Source organism: Trachypithecus francoisi, unplaced genomic scaffold (genome assembly GCF_009764315.1).
Source record: "Trachypithecus francoisi isolate TF-2019V2 unplaced genomic scaffold, Tfra_2.0 Lachesis_group3, whole genome shotgun sequence".
Classification (NCBI taxonomy): domain Eukaryota; kingdom Metazoa; phylum Chordata; class Mammalia; order Primates; family Cercopithecidae; genus Trachypithecus; species Trachypithecus francoisi.
The window spans coordinates 164735792-164752453 of NW_022681468.1; the positions used below are offsets into that span (position 1 = coordinate 164735792).

Genomic DNA, 16662 nt, shown 5'->3' on the forward strand with positions numbered 1-16662 from the left:
ACGGAGAACAAGAGGGACCTGAATGGACAGGCCTTGCCAGGGCCCCTCCTAGCCCATGTCCTGCACTTGCTCATGCGCTCTCGTCCTATCACGCCTTTCACGAGTCCACTCTTCATCAAACCTAGCAGCAGAACACCAAGCTCAGCTGTTTCTTGTCAGGCAACACTTATATGAAACACATGAGTATGCCTTTTTCTTGTTAACCTGTCCTTCGTGTCTAATCTGCAGGGCCCTGCTTGGAGAAGCTAAGAGGGTGGGGAAACCGTGTTTTCTCCTCCCCTCTGAATCACAGTCTCCTCCACATCCTCTGAGAGCCCAGGCTGCCACGCTGGGTGGGATACAAAATGCATCACCTGGGAAAAAGGAAAGACAGGGAGGGGGAAAGAGGGAAGGAGGAAGAGAAGGGGGAGAATGGGGAGAAGGGAAGGAGAGAGAAAGGGAGACGAGAAAGAAGAGGAGGCAGCAAAGAAGAGCAGGAAGGGAGGGAGGAAAAGAAGGGAGAGCGCTCATAACTGACCTGTAGAAGTTTGCTGGCTTCTGTTCATTTGCCCATTGCCCTGGGAGCCTCTGACAGGCCTCCCGCAGACAACCATTCAGGGACAAAGAACTTCAGGTGCTGCAATTACAGGCTTCTAAAATAGACCCTGCAACTACGGAACCCACACAGCCCGACTATGCTGCGGGAGACACTGAGGTTCTGAAAGAAAGGTGGCTTTGCTATTCACCAGCTAAAGGAGAGTGGTGCTTTCTCCAGAAGCTCTCCCCTCACAGCAGCCACCCCCGGTGTCCCTCACCCAGGCTCCCCCAGAGGGCAGGCCGGAGGGCCGGGAGGAGGCCTCAGAGCTCCCTGCTCAGACGACAGCCCTGAGGATGTTGCTCTGGGCCTTTCCAACCAGCCCGAGGCCCCTCCTACCTCACGTCTACACTGCGTGCCCTTTCTCTGAGAATCACCTTGTGAGGGGCGGGGTCCAGCTGGCTTCCCCTCCTCCCCAAGCAGACCTCAGGCCTGCAGCCTTCACAAAGCTCAGGGTCTTTCGAGAAGGTCCATGAGTCTCCAGAAACCGTTGTTAATCCCTGGGAACACTACCCTTTTCCAAGGAGCCTGCTGGAGGCTCAAATCACCCCCATCGTGGCTGGTGACCCATCTTCCCCGCTGCGGCCTTCATCTCTCCCAGGCGCTCACCCTCTTCATCCAAATTCGAAGGCCACGCAGGGAGCAGGTGAGAACTCCCAGCCCCCACCCATCCCCACCCCCTGCCAAGAAAGGCAAGCTGGCCTGCCGCCTGCGGGGATACGCTCAGGCTGTGGGGTCCTGCGTGGGCCTGGGGCACTCAGGCTGCTCGAGAAGGAACTCGGCAAAATGCCTTAGAATAAAGGGGGCACACTGGGTCCCGGGTGGGATGAACAGAGGGGCTGAGGCTACCGTCCCATCTTGGTGCCCTAAGCTGTCGTGCTGGCCTCTGGGGTCTCCACTGACTGATCAGGTTCGGTGCCAGTGTTCCCTGAAATCTCCCCCTCCTGCCTGCGTCCCACTGAGGACGGTGGACAGGATCCTGCCTCCCTCTTCAGGTTCTTGGGTCAGCCTGGCAGCTGGTTGCTCTATCTCCCCTGCTCCCTGCGGGAAGTCGTGCCCAGGAGGGCGGCGTGTCCTGGGAACGTCATGAAGGGGGCCAGGAACACAGGGCATGCCTTGCCTTTCTTCATCCTGGGGAAGCAATGCAGAGGTCGAGGCCCAAGAATGAGAAACAAAGTCTGTCTGCATCACACAGGTCGCTGGTTCTCCCACACAGAGATACTTGAAGGCTCAGGCACAGTTTTAAAGTGATGAGGAAAATACAAACACGTGCACACGCGCTCAGCTGACATCAGCACCGCCCTGACCCCAGTGGAAGTGGGAGCTTCTAAAACTGTCCACTGAGCAGAGGGAAGCACAAACCATGACCAGTGTGCCCCCCACTCACCAGAACACCTCAAGCGCTAGGCCTTTCTGGAAGGCTGCTGGGCAGGTCGCTGGCTAAGGAGAGGGTGTCCTGGGAAATTGTAGTGAGAGGGCCAGAAGGACTACAAAAACCAAGGTTACGCAGCAGATGACAGCAACTGCAAGGAAAGCAAGCCAGTTTCCTAAAATTTCAGTTCACTGAGGCTATCAAGTAAGTAGACTAAAGAAAAAAACATCTTGCCATTTAGCTAACTAAATTAATTCCTTTTTAAATAATCATCATCAAAAATATTTGGCCTGATCAGAGCACCCCATCGGAGGGTCCCACCTCTCCAGGACCCTCCCCGGACGCCCACCACCCTAGCAGCACCGGGGGCTTCAGGACCTTCATGCACAGACACCTTAATGACCACGTTCATTCCAAAAGAGGCTCTGGACCCCCGCTGGAGAGCTGGGAAACAGCACTCCCACCCTCTCACCCAGAACAGGCTGGGCAGACACCAGTTAACTGCCCACTCCCGATCCCAGAATGAGGCTGCAGCTCGCCTGAAAGCTCGAGGAAAACAGGTGACTGTAGGGAGAGGCGGCTTCCCCGGGACCGGTGCCAGCCCCACACTTCAGAATCAAGCAGGATTCAACCAGAAAATGTACACATTGCTCAAGGTCAAGCGTGGGCTCACATGAGCGTGGGAGCCCAAGAGCCACAGACGGAGGTGTTCACAGCTTCTCGCAGGCTTTTCCTCCAGGAACCCCAGCGGACGCTCTCCAGGAAGACAGGAAGCCTGGGCAAGATCCCGGGAAAGCACCCCCCAGTGATGCCAAGCCTCACCCTCTCCCGCTGCCTCTCTCTCCCCTAAGGAGCAAAGGCCCTCACTTGCTTGGGAAGTGCATCAGATCTGGCAGCCAGAGGGTGCAGTGGGAATTCCTGCAGCTAAGAGAAGATAGGAGGGGAAAAAAGTAGCTCTTACCCCAGTGGGAGGGGTGGGCATAGAGCAAGGTCTAGCAGACAGCTGGCAGGGCGCCCGGCAATTCTGAGTGTCCAGGGCACCGCAGGTTGCCACAGCAACCGCAAACCTCAACACAGCCGAATTCTTGCTAGATTTACATGAACCCTCCAACTAATGCCTGCAGGAGTCAAGGCATGCTCATCTCCAAGCTTAAACACCACTGGCCTCTGTGTCTACTATCCTACAGGATGTGTATGACTTCTGACTAAAAATTCTGAGGCATGCAAGACAGCCAGAGCAAGCACAGCAGGAGGTGCTGCGGCAGTCACCAGAGCCAGGTGACATAGCCAGGATGGCATGAACTGGAAGATGGGTCACGCTGAACGCGAGAGAGATGCGGGGGAAAAGGAGTATCCAGGAGCTCGGGAAAGCCAGGTCCTGGCTGGAATGTGCCCTGCTCTCCCCCTCCCTCACTCGGAGAGCTCCACCACCAACCCCGCCACGGTCTCCCTGGAGCTCCCTGCCCCTCTGTCCTGAGACTCCATCTCTCATCAAACATCTAGAGAAACAAAATGCAGGTGGGTGGGAATGGTAAAGGCCTGTGCCGTGGCCGTCAGCAGCAGTCACAATCGTCCGTGAGTGTCTCCTTGCGTTTCAGATCTCAGCCAGGTGGCTGGCCATCTAAGAGTGGATTTTGGATACAGTAGTTCTCCAGCGGTGACAAGGCCAACAGCTGCCAGAGCTTTCCTTGATCCGGATATAGGCTGAACAAAATCTGTAAGAATCAGAAACGCTGAATGACGGAGGTGTGGTATGACGGCAGGACGGTAGAAATCATTCTGATAACAGTTGAAAACGGTGTGATGATGCGGCTACTGTGTGTATCCAGAACGCAGCAGCTTACTCTGAATAGCTTTGTCTTAAATATTAAAATATTCTGATTCATTACAGTGTTCAGCTACAATGGGCCCTGATTATTGATAACTGCCAATTTTAAGGATTAAATGCCTGGCCATAAAATTAAATCATCAAAGAGGGACAAATGTGGTTTTCTCACATTGGAGAATAAAGGAATATGACCCCTCTAATGGCTAGAGCATGTGTTTGTGGTAGTAGGTGTTTGTGAAATTTGCAAAGCACCTTATACACCATCAAAAAGTAAATTAAACTGATGATAACATGAGATTATAGAAGTCCAAATCATTCCTCAAATTCTATTTTGGATATATCCACAAATCACCTAAACTCCATCTCACAGAAGAAGGCTAAGACTGGACACAGAGCTCAGGTCAGCTCTTAGGGACCAGGGGAGACCTGGCCCACCCCGCCCGGTTCCTTTGAAATCCTAGAGCACCTGCCAGGTCCTGCTGAGCAGTGGGGTTTCAGAACCACACATTCATGTGAGTAGGAAGTGGCGAGGCAAATTGGTAGCCAAAAATATCAAATCGTGAAGCTTTCAGAGCTCAATGTAATTGGTTTTCCTTTTCTAGCACAGGTTTCCTTTCTCCGGGTCACAGAGCTCCTCCCTCACGGGTTGGTTATTAAGAAGTTGACTGTACTCAGCTCAATGCAATCAGCACTGACTTCATATACCACCCCGCTGTCCTCATGTCGCAGCTGAGAGCTGACCCAGGGCCACAGACATTCCTGCACGCACACAGAGCCACAACACACATGTCACACATGCAGGTCATGAAACAGCCAGCAACAGCCACACACATCATGCACAGGGGGCCCTGTCACCAGGGCAGGCTGCATGGGAGAGCACACCCCTCCAAGCTGGCGCACATCATGCAACACAGCTCAGACCCACCCCTGCCTACCACCACAGTCACACCCCCATCACAGCAGCACCTACCACCCACTGTGGTCTCCCAACAACTGCCCATGCACACCATCTTAGAGCAACACTCAAAAGCAGCACTCACCCAAAACAACTCCGCAAAGCACAAGCACAACCTATCATGGTCACAGACCACAAGCTACACAGCTCACACAGCTGCACACACAGACATGCAGCAGGCACAGGGGACCACACACAACCTACACAGCTCACACTGGTGTACACACACAAACACAGAGCAGGCACAGGGATCACACAACCATATGCAGACATGACACACAGCCACAGACAGACCACACACCCACCTGCACACACACAGACACACAACGAGAGACAGGGGACCACACACCCACCTGCACTCACACAGACACACAACCAGAGATGGGGCCACACACACACCTGTACACACAGACACACAACCAGACAGTAGACCACACACCCACCTGTACACACACAGACACACAACCAGAGACAGGAGACCACACACCCACCTACACACACACACACAACCAGAGATGGGACCACACACCCACCTGCACTCACAGACACACAACCAGAGACAGGGGCCACACACCCACCTGGACACACAGACACACAACCAGACAGTAGACCACACACCCACCTGGACACACACACACAACCAGAGACAGGAGACCACACACACACGCACACAACCAGAGACGGGACCACACATCCATCTGCACTCACACAGACACACAACCAGAGACGGGGACCACACACCCAGCTGCACACACACAGACACACAACCAGAGACAGGAGACCACAAACCCACCTGCACACACACAGACACACAACCAAAGATAGGGGACCACACACCCACTTGCACACACACAGACACGCAACCAGAAACAGGAGACTACAAATCCACCTACACACACACACACAACCAGAGACAGGGGACCACACACCCACTCATTGGGCACATGTACTTTGAGTGCCACTATGTGACCCTGACTCAGGCTACACCAAGGCTGGCAGTGGGACTCATGACTGTCACCTCAGAGGGCACAGCGGTGTCCCTGCAGCCCTGGCTCCCTGCCCGGGCTCCTGTGCCTTTCCCCGGTGGGTCCATCTGCTGGGACCCTCCAGAGAAGAACAGCACCGCCCACTGCCATGGGCTCACCAAAGCAGCCCTCGCCCTCCCCTCGTTCCCACACCCGGTTCCCTGCAAGGGCATCTGACGTTGGTTTGGCTCCAGAATGTGTCTGTTGTGAATGTTCATGTATTTGAAAGGATGGAGAAGTCTGGGCAAATAAAATCAGAGACACCTCCCCAGAGGGGGCAAACTTCAGAGCTTCAACACACACCGCTGGACAGAGGCCCAGCGCACAATCTCAAAAGGGCCCTGAGACACCCTGGGCTCTCCACGATCTCCAGACGTGTCCCAACACACATGAAGAGTGCTGCTGTCCGGGGCTGAACAGGGAAGTGGGAAACCACGCGAGGAGGGAAGGGAGTCCCACAGCCAGCTACCTGGCCTTCCACATGGCAACACCATGCTGCCCGGCTTCTGCTGTGTGACTGCGACCACAGCAGAGGGCACAGCTGCGGCCCTCGACCCCCTCAGCTGCCCCACAACCCTCGCATCTCCTCCAAAGAAAGTCAGATAATCAGGTGAAGAGGGCCGGGCACGGAGCCCCACACCTCAGGTTCCCCCTTTAGCCAAAGGCACACAGGGCTTCCACAGACCCAACAGCAGTGCTGGGGCAGCCACGGTACTCACAGAGCACAGCACCACAAAGACAAACAGGCCCGTGACTTTCAGCCACTGCACACAGCGCCTGCAAGAGAAAAGGTAGGATCTTAGTGGCAAGGGCAGCAGTCCCGTTGCCCAGACTCAGACACCTTTCTGCAGCCTTATCTCACAGCATGTGTTTTGAATTCTTTCCATAACGTGATATGAGGGAGAACACCCTCATATCAGTGACCAGTAAACCTACAGCCCCATCCAAAGGAACATGGTGGAGGTTTCAGAGGAGAACAAAGTTAACCAAAGTGTTTGCACATAGCTTGTTGTTCCGGAAACTAAAGTTCAAGATTTAAGACTCTTTGATAGCTGTTTAAAGCCTCCCGTTTCCTGGAAAAAAAGTAAACTGAATCCCTTATCTTGTCTCTCTGATTCATATTTATCAATTATTTTCCCCTAAGTTATCTGAAAGGTAGGAATACAGATTGATCATCAAATACAAAAACAAATAACTTAAGAAAGAAATTGTTATGCTGTTACTGGTTGTACCAGCAGAGTCTCTTAAGAATTCCTTAGGCAGGAGGCCGAGATGGGCGGATCACGAGGTCAGGAGATCGAGACCATCCTGGCTAACACGGTGAAACCCCATCTCTACTAAAAAATACAAAAAATTAGCTGGGCGAGGTGGCGGGCGCATGTAGACCCAGCTACTCAGGAGGCTGAGGCAAGAGAATGGTGTAAACCCAGGAGGCAGAACTTGCAGTGAGCTGAGATCCAGCCACTGCACTCCAGCCTGGGCGACAGAGTGAGACTCCGTCTCAAAAAAAAAAAAAATTCCTTAGGCAATAACTTAATTAACCATCAAGCCACACACTCGGTCCCTACCAAGGACTTTCAAAGCCATTCTGGACCCCTCAGCATTATCCATTTCTTAACCATGACCCCCAGGCCCTACATGAACCAGGACCTGGCCTGCACTCTGCTGCCCTTCTGTTCCACCAACATCCTTGCTGCACCCAGACAGGACCACAGGGCCTTTGCCCTGCCAGGATGCTCCCTGACTGCAGTCCTCCCATCATGCCCATCTCTGTTCACTCAGCAGCCAGACCCCATCGCCCAATGGCACCATCACCGCCCAGTCCAGGTTGTGCTCTCCCACCAGCTGTTCCGTGAAGGCAGGCACTAGCGCATTTCTGCTTTGTCCCCACACAGGGAAGGATGCTGGTACATAGCCCATGCTTGATGTATGTGTAGAATGAAGTAAGAAACTCCATGTTGGAACATCTTTTTAATACTCTCCTCACTTAGTTAAGTTTCATCTGTCTTTGAAAACCTTCTTTCTGATCCTTTGAAAATGGTAAAATCTTGTTTTGCATTCCCTTAGATTTAATGAATTTGATGAATAATCAGTTCACGCTTCCCAATTATGATTCAACAGCTCCTACTTAAATAGGAATCAAAATGACATTTCTTTTTAAAGCACGAAGCATTAATTGAGCTATTCTAAATACAAATTTCTTTCTACATAACTGACATCTGCAGCAGAGCTGACAACCCAAAATAAAAGGTTTTTTACGAGATTCTTCACTGATCACGCATGGTACTTTTTAGACATGTTATAAAGAATGGCGCTAACGTCTTTTAGTTCAGTGGCAAGCTCAAAGGCAACTACTCCATGAATCAGAGAAGATAAAACAAGCACTGAATGCAGAAGTCTCAAATTTACTTGATTCTATTTTTCCATGTTGTGGGACAGCTGAGGACACGGCATCCTCGGGAGTGGTTACCCATTCAGCTGGGAAAAGGCGTGAACAGTGTCAGCGTTTGCCATCTTGTTGACCCATGGCGCCAGAACTCCACTCACACAATTTCACCCAACTCACATCATCTCATAGCGGATTCACTGGCCAAATGTTTACTGCACCCACGGCCCCGTCTCATCAGGAAGAAGCTACACGCGGCTGGGAGTCACAGTGGGAAGAGACAGCTCCACGTCAAGCAGCGGAGTGAGGGATCTAGGATCGAATCCCTGCCCCTTGGCTTGGCTCAGTGTGGCCTTGGGCAAAAGCCTTACCCTCCTCGAGATACCCTCCGTGAACCTCCCAGGACTGTTGGGAAGATGTATAGGATAGCGGCTGCCCCACGGACCGCGGGGAGTCTGAGGCGGGCCTCTTCCCACCCCGGGAGGTGCACCTGGAGCGTGCAGGCGGGTGCACTTCCAACCAACCGCGAGCATCTTCAGAAAAGACGGGTCCCCACGCACAGACACACGGAGACGCTAACATGTGATGACTGAGTAGCGTTTTTTCACCTATCTGGGGCTTTCACACTTACTATCTTAGTGAAGGCCCGCGAGATGCCACAGAGCCAAGAGGGCAAGCGTGACAGGGTACAGTTGCGCGGCCAGGCCAGGCCCTGCCACGGGCACTCAGCGACCTCGGGGGGATCCAGAATGGAAGCCCTCAGGTCCTGGCTCCCAAACCTTGTTCTGTCCCGGAAATGATGCTTTCAAACATGTCCCTCTCAAAAGAATCCTTTCAAAAGAACTGGCGCATAGGAGGAAACCCAGCAGCAAGGTGAGAGTGCTCCGGCGCGCGCGCACCCTGGGCCTCCCGCGCATGCGCGCCCTAGGCCTGCACCCGCACGCCTACCCCCACGCCCACGCCCGCCGTCCCCCTGCGCATGCGCACCCCCGCCCCACCAGTCCTCCCATACGCATGTGCACCATCCACTTTCTCGGTGCAGCTCCGCTTCCGCAAGCATGGCTCTGTGCTCCGTGTGCCCAAGACAAAGGCTTACACATTAATGGTTTTCCAACGGATCGTAAGTTCTAAAATGTTCCTAGCCTTCACAGGGTTTCTGGGGGCCCCAGCACAGGAGGGAACCGCACCCATCAGGCTGTGTGCTGAGCCAGACCCACTCCTTCCTCAGTAACTGCAAAGGTATATCAACTTCCAAAACGCCATGGGACCCCTGAAGCAAACAGATCCTATTTGCAAAGCTAATGGCCATGAAGACCCCAACCCCACGGGCAGGAAGGAGAGGAGTGTACTGTGTCAATCATTTAGGTTTGTCCTCTCAGGCCTGCATGATTTGCAGGCCGCCTTAAATGTCTCCCCAGGCGCGGGTGAAAATAAATCACCTTGAAGGAAAAGTACAGCCTGGCCAGATGGACAAAACTCCTCTTCTTCACCCTGCTGGTTTGAAAGATGGAGGGGGCACGCAGGACGCGACGTGCAGCCGCCGCTGCTGCCAGGGTGGGCACCCCACGTCTGCCTACCTCAGCTTGGAAAGACGGAGCCGGACGTGCGGGCTGTCTGGAAGGTCCCCCTTCTCAGAGGAGGCTGACGCAGACAGACCCGACACCTCCGTGCTCAGCAGGTACCTTCGCTCCCAATCGGCAGAGCCGTCTTCCCAAGACTCTTCAGCAGTGATGAACTCTGGGGGGTAAACAGGTATGCACCGTGACCTGGAAAGCAAGAGAGGTGTGGTTATTTCTCCTGAAATAGTAATGGCTGCAAAGCAAGCTTTCCTCTGAGTCCTGACCTTGTGAAATGGCATCGAATCAACCCTGGTCTTTCAAAGGACCACCGACAGTGGCCCGCTCACCTCCTGGTGGGAATGGTTTTTTTGTGACCTCACAGAACACTTAGGTCAAAGGAAATTTCCTGGAGTCACTAAAGTCTTCAAAATGAATTGTGGGCCTTCAAGAAACCAGCTTTTTCTGAGTTTGGGACTTTCCAAGAAAGCTGTTTCTGGCTCAGACCCGTTCCCGCTCATTTCAGCGTTTGCTGTTTCACTGCACACGCTCCAGTAGTCAGTACCTAGATGTGTGAGACTTGTCCAGGGTGAGTGGTGTCAGTTTCTCCTCCTCTGTGTGGATCTCTTTCTGCAGTGGAGCTGTAAGGAAGGGGGGCTACCTGGCTTCCCACACAACATCCACGGAAGCATGAGCAGGAAGAGGGAACATTAGTATCTAACTAGACAGGCCAAGAAGGGGGCCTATATCTAGATGACTCAACGGGAATCATAAACTTTTCTCAGAATTACTTGAAAACACATCCGTTTACTTTTGGAATTTTTGTTGTTGTTTTGTTTTGTTTTGAGACAGAGTCTTGCTCTGTCACCCAGGCTGGAGTGCAGTGATGCAATTTCATCTCACTGCAACCTCTGCCTCCCAGGTTCAAGCGATTCTCCTGCCTCAGCCTCCCCAGTAGCTAGGATTACAGGCACATGCCACCACACCCAGCTAATTTTTGTATTTTTAGTAGAGATGGGGTTTCATCATGTTGGCCAGGCTAGTCTCAAACTCCTGACCTCAAGTGATCTGACTGCCTTGGCCTCCCAAAGTGCTGGGATGTATAGTCATGAGCCACTGTACAGAGCCTCCATTTACTTTTGGTTGAATCCCTGACCTTCTGATCAATTCCTTCAGTTTAGATGCACTTGACTCTTAAAAGGTTGTACCAAAAGCCAGAATTTTCATGTATCACATAGAATATTCTTGGGATCACAATACTGACGTTAACAGATGTGATCTGTGATAGACTGGAATGGAGCCAGCTCAGTGGGGCATTGTGATACTCCTGAACACTTATGACTGCTTTAGAAGTGGTTCACAAGGAAAAATATTCAGAAGAAGAAGCCCAGAGACACCAATTAGGCTGTGTATAACCAGTGTGTAACAAGATAACACATGACTTTGAAAATAGTCGATAATCCGGATCAATTTTGTGACTGGAAAATGCTCAGGTGTGTGAGAAATAATATCACACCAACTGCTGAAAAAAACACAACTGTAATACAACTGGAACAAAAAAACCTTTTCTTCTAAGAAGAAAGAGGAAAGCAAGTTAATGTCATTGCCTTCTAGAGCAGTGCTGTGCAATAGAACTTTCTGTGGTGATAGAAATGTTCGCTTCCCTGTCCAGTATGGCAGCCACATGTGCTGTTGGTCACTTGAAGTGTGGCTAGTGCAACTGAAGAAGTGAATGTTTAATGTAAATTAATTTAAATTTAAATAACCATCTGTGAAGAATGGCTACCAGTTGTCAGTGCAGATACAGGGCATGCTCTGACCTTTGTACCACACATTCCTGCTCTCAACACCCTTAAAAGAATACTTCTGAAAATATGTAAATCAATGGATATTATCCTAATAAGCCATTTGATCAGATTAAAACTGCAACAAAATAAAGTTGATAAAAGTAAAATATGAAAAAGACATTTCTACTACCAATACCTTCATTAGCTTCATGCAAAAAGAGAAAAGGAATACATTTTGTAAGCAAAACTGACGCATGTTCTACTCCCTTGAAATGGTTTTTGGGACGTGAGGCCCAGCTCAGCCTCCCAGGACGTGTCTGTGCTCCGCGTGCCAGGAAAAATGCTTACACATTAACGGTTTTCCAATGAATTGCAAATTCTAAAATGTCGCAGGCCTTCACAATTTACCAAGTAATTGAACAGAAAGCATTAAGGGAATAGGTGTGTGAAGTCTTTGTCTTAAGTTATTAATTAGGAGCAATGGAGCATAAGTTATCCCCCAGTACAGATGCTTGAAGCAGCTGGCTCAGTGGAAATGCCTCAGCGTACACTCCTTACCCATCCAGTCACTGAGGGGCTGGTGGCAGGGACTGTACTAGGTGCCAGGACGCGCGATGAAGAGGGCACAGGCTGGCTGACATAACCACAGATAGCACACAGGCCAGTCTGGAAGTAAGGGCATGAATGCAGTGTTTCAGAGCACAGGAGAAGCACTGACTCTTGGTGGGTGGGGCAGAAACAACCAAGGGTTCTCAAAGGAAGTGACATCTGAATGCCCTTGACAGGAGTAGGACTGACTGCCCTGGAGAGACAGAGAGGGAAGGAGTTTCCTCTAGTCAAGGGCTTCCTGTGAACAAATCATCCCTGCACTGAGAAGTAATAAATCCAGATGCCTGCATCCCATCCAAATCCTGTGAGCAGGAGTATCTGGAGGCTGAGGACAGGAATGCACATGGCACGCAAGCCCCACCTAAAGTGTGAAGCCCGGCCCCCTGCCCTGGCTGCAGACTGGGCTGGGGAGAGAGGAAGCAGCTCCTTGGAAGCTCAGAAGTGAGTGAAGGAGACACAACAGCCTGCCTGTCAATGCAGGTACACACCATCAGTGGGCAGGGAAAGGAGAATCCATGATGTGCAAATAGGTGATTCACAATCAAAGCTGTTGAAACTTTTAATTATTTTGAGTCTTAAAAGAATGTGATTATGGGATGAGTCACATAAGAGGCAGCTGTGGCCTTCTTTTCTCTGATTCTAGGTTTGCCTTTTTCCTTACCTACATTGTTTTGTAAAGTGTTGTAAAAGACGAAGCGGCACCAGAGAAGACCCCTTCCCTCTTCACTGTTGATCTTCGTTGATAGATTAACTTCCTTCTTTCTTCTCTCACACAAAGACCTCATGACTATCACATTGTCTAACATGGAACGTCAAATATACTCTGAAATTGGAGGGGGGCAAAGCTGTAACTAATCAAACTGTTGTAACTCATAAACCAGCCATGTATGGGAAATGTAGTCCTTCTACGTGTCTTTGTTTTCTGCCTATATGGATAAGAATAAGACCTTAACTTTTCAGTTTTGGAGCACTGATCCCATTCCTTTGGATCCTATGTTTCCCAAATGGCTATCCTCAGCTTTGTGCTTGAATAAATAATTTTAAACTGGGTTCTGATCTTTTTTATTATTTCAGATTGACAGTGACAGTGTCACCAAGTTTGTGATGTGCAAGGACCCAGGAAACATGGAGCAGGTGGCTCGGGCTTCTGGCAGTTTGTTTGCAGAAAGAAAAGAAGATGAGGCTGCAGGCCTGGCCCAAGGCCCTTCACCCCAGAAGGAAGCATTTGTAACTTACCCTCTAGGTCAGCTCTGCTCAGGCAATTCCAGAACCACCCTGATTTGTGTCCAAAAAGGACCTGTACGTTGGCAGGAAATTGAGTTTTCTTGTGAAACACACATATACAGGGTTTCTCAACTTCGTCACTGCTGACATGTGTGCTGGGTAGTTCTTTGTGGTGGGGGCTGTCCTGTGCATTGCAGAATGTTTGGCAGCGTCCCTGGCCTCTACCCTTAGATGCCAGAATCATCTCAGCCCTCAGTGTGACAACCAAAAATGTCTCCAGACAATGCCAACCTCACCCCTAGCTGAGAAACCCCAGCCTGGTAAGACAATGCGTCAGAGCTTTGTGCATGCATGTGTGTGTGCTGTGCAATTGCTGCAGGGTTATGCTCAAGGCCATCTGGAAATTAATATCCACAGAATATAACCACCCGAATCATGAACATCTACTACAATAAATTGTCCAGGATCTGGCAGAGGTTAAACACATCCAGTAAAAATTCATATCTCAAGAAGTTCTCCAGCATACGTGCCAAATGCAAGAGCTCGGAAGCTCTTACTTTCATATTACGGGGGAAATATCTCACCCTTTCTCTTGTAAGGAATTCCTCAGCAAAGGAGTGTTTTCTGTAAAGCAGGAATCTTTAGACCTGGAGCTGGACATCTGGGGCAAAGGAGAGTGAGACCTGAAAGAGACAAGGAAGGAAACAGAATCACCAACACAGAAATAACGAATGTGTTCCCAGCACTTGGGTGCTAGATTCAAGAATGTGCCCAAGATTCAGTGATAAATCTTACAAGGAAATTTGCCTAAGGGTCTGTCTGAATTGTAAAAGGCTGAAGTTTGAGAAGACACCATAAGAAATACCTCTCCTCCCCAAATCACTTGAAAATGCACAGCAGAAACTCGCACAGGAGACCAAATACTATGGGATGACACTTTTATGCTCACTTTTGCATTAGCAGGAGATTCAGGCCACCTTTGCTATTTCATGCAGAGCTTCTCCTCAAGAAAAACATTCAGAGGGCGGGACACGGTGGCTCACGCCTGTAATCCCAGCACTTTGTGAAACTGAGGTGGGTGAATCACAAGGTCAGGGGTCCAAGACCAGCCTGGCCAATGTAAAACCCTGCCTCTACTAAAAATACAAAAAAAAGAATTTAGCCAAGCGTAGTGGTGGGCACCTGTAATACCAGCTACTCTGGAGGCGGAGGCAGAGAACTGCTTGAACCCGGGAGGCGGAGGTTGCAGTGAGCCGAGATCACACCACTGCACTCCAGCCTGGGCGACACAGCAAGACTCCTTGTCAAAAAAAAAAAAAAAAAAAAAAAAAAATTCAGAGCCTCGTCGGCCCTTTTGTAGGCAGAAAATTCTATTTGCTAAAATAACAAGAAATTCGCATTTAAAATATACTAATGGCTGCCACTGGAAGACCAATCAGCAGAAGTCAGGACCAAGGGGTTGGAATGAGACAACAAGCAGAATGGCAAGGAGGAAGCTCCCCAAGGTCAGCAGCCGCAACTGAAGCAAAGCAAAGGTCCGCACTGGGCAGGGTGGTCCTCCACCACACTGGCCTGCCTGCCGTATGGAAGGACCACCATAAATGTATCATTCAAATCAGGAGCTTGTTGAACGGGAAGTAACTGCACAGCCACAACTAAGCCCACCGGCATATATGGTCACCCTCATTAAAGGACACTTGATGTTAAAAGACAACCAGCTTTCCATGAGAAGCTGCAGGAACAATTTTCGTTCCTGATCACTGAGAATATGTCATTTTATATGCTGATGCATTGCCTTTCTTACAGGATCCCAGGCCAGGTAGAGATGCTGTAGATGCTATGAAACATTTACCTGGGGAAATAACAGTAATTCTTTCCGATCACAAATGCACAATGGAAGAAATTTTAAGAAAAATAGTTTTGCTTGCTTCTTTCTCATTCAAGCATTCACCTGTGAGATAGACAATTAAGACTCCTGTGGATGAGTAAAACATGGGCCCCTGAGTTGTATCTAACACCAGCACCATGTCTCTAGAAGTCAGAAAAGGTGTCTGTCTGGGGCCAGTGAGTATCCGCTGGGCGTCATCTCTGGGCAGCACTGGGCCACTTCCCATGGAGAACACAGGTGACTGAGGACTCTCCTCAGAGGTTTAATGGCCAGTAGAGGTCAGCATGGCAGGAGAGAGAATTATAGTGTAGGTGCTTTAACTTTGACAAATGAAGGTAGAGAGATTTTGAAGAATCTCTCTGCCCAAGAAATTCAATAATTAGCATACTTTCAGCTGCTCAAACTGGCGTACAGTTGAGATCCTCCCAACCCTGTTTCCCATAACTATAAATCTGTAACTGTAACCCCCTAGATATGTTTAGAAAATGTCATAGTGAGGAGACCAAACAACCAGATGTTTTCTGATGCTCCCTGGGGTAGTCTAGGAGAGCCGAGTGTTATGGAGACAGTGACCTTCCTCACATTATTTAACAACCCTGAGCTTCCATTTTCTCAGTCATGCAATGTAGATTAAAAGAAAACAAGGCCAAGCATGGTGGTTCAAACCTGTAATCCCAGCAAGGTGGGAGGATCGATTGAGGCCATGCGTTCAAGACCAGCCTGGGCAACATAGCAAGACCCCATCTCTAAGGAAAGTAAAAATAATAATAAATTATCTGGGCGTAGTGGTGCACACTTGTAGTCCTAGCTACTTGGAAGACTGAGGCGGGAGAATCACTTGAGCCCAGGAGTTCAACGGTGCAGTGAGCTGTGATGGAGCCACTGCACTCCAGCCTGGAGGAGACCCTCTCACTTTAAAAAAGAAACAAAAACCCTTGGTTTTCTTACATTAACTAAGGAGATGTAAATGGAAAACATAAAGATAGATTGTGGATATTGGTTCACTGAGGTTCATTAGACTGTGAGCTCTTTAAGAATGGCTGCCATGTTTTCATCTTATTTTACTTGGTACTGTAAGTGGTACCCAGTTCAAAGTAAGTTCTTAATAAATACGCAATAATGAGCTGGGCACAGTGGCTCACACATGTAATCTCAGCACTTTGGGAGGTCAAGGCGGGTGGATTGCCTGAGCCTAGGAGTTCACGACAAGCCTGAGCAACATGGCAAAACCCTGTCTTTAAAAAAAATTCAAAAATTAGCCAGGCGTGGTGGTGCATGCCCGTAGTCCCAGCTACGGGGAAGGCTGGTGAAGGGTTGATTGCTTGAGCCTGAGAGGTCCAACCTGCAATGAGCTGAGATTGTGCTACTGCACTCCAGCCTAGGCAATAGACCAAGATCCTGTCACAAAAACACATACACACATACTTAATAATGAATGGGTTAAAATCTAGCAATCAT

General features: G+C 50.0%; 1 protein-coding gene across 4 annotated transcripts in view; it reads right to left on the bottom strand.

The window, feature by feature from the left end:
• The window catches only part of OCA2 (OCA2 melanosomal transmembrane protein), a 326593-nt gene that overhangs the window by 250981 nt on the left and 58950 nt on the right, over positions 1 to 16662 (bottom strand). For all 4 annotated transcript variants that reach the window (XM_033190812.1, XM_033190808.1, XM_033190809.1 and 1 more), the window contains exons 3-6: positions 13901 to 13999; positions 9718 to 9906; positions 6474 to 6531; positions 3589 to 3661 (exon numbers count right to left, since the gene is read on the bottom strand). In XM_033190812.1, the coding sequence (XP_033046703.1) occupies positions 3589 to 3661; positions 6474 to 6531; positions 9718 to 9906; positions 13901 to 13999 (419 nt within the window). The remainder of the gene's footprint in view (positions 1 to 3588; positions 3662 to 6473; positions 6532 to 9717; positions 9907 to 13900; positions 14000 to 16662) is intronic.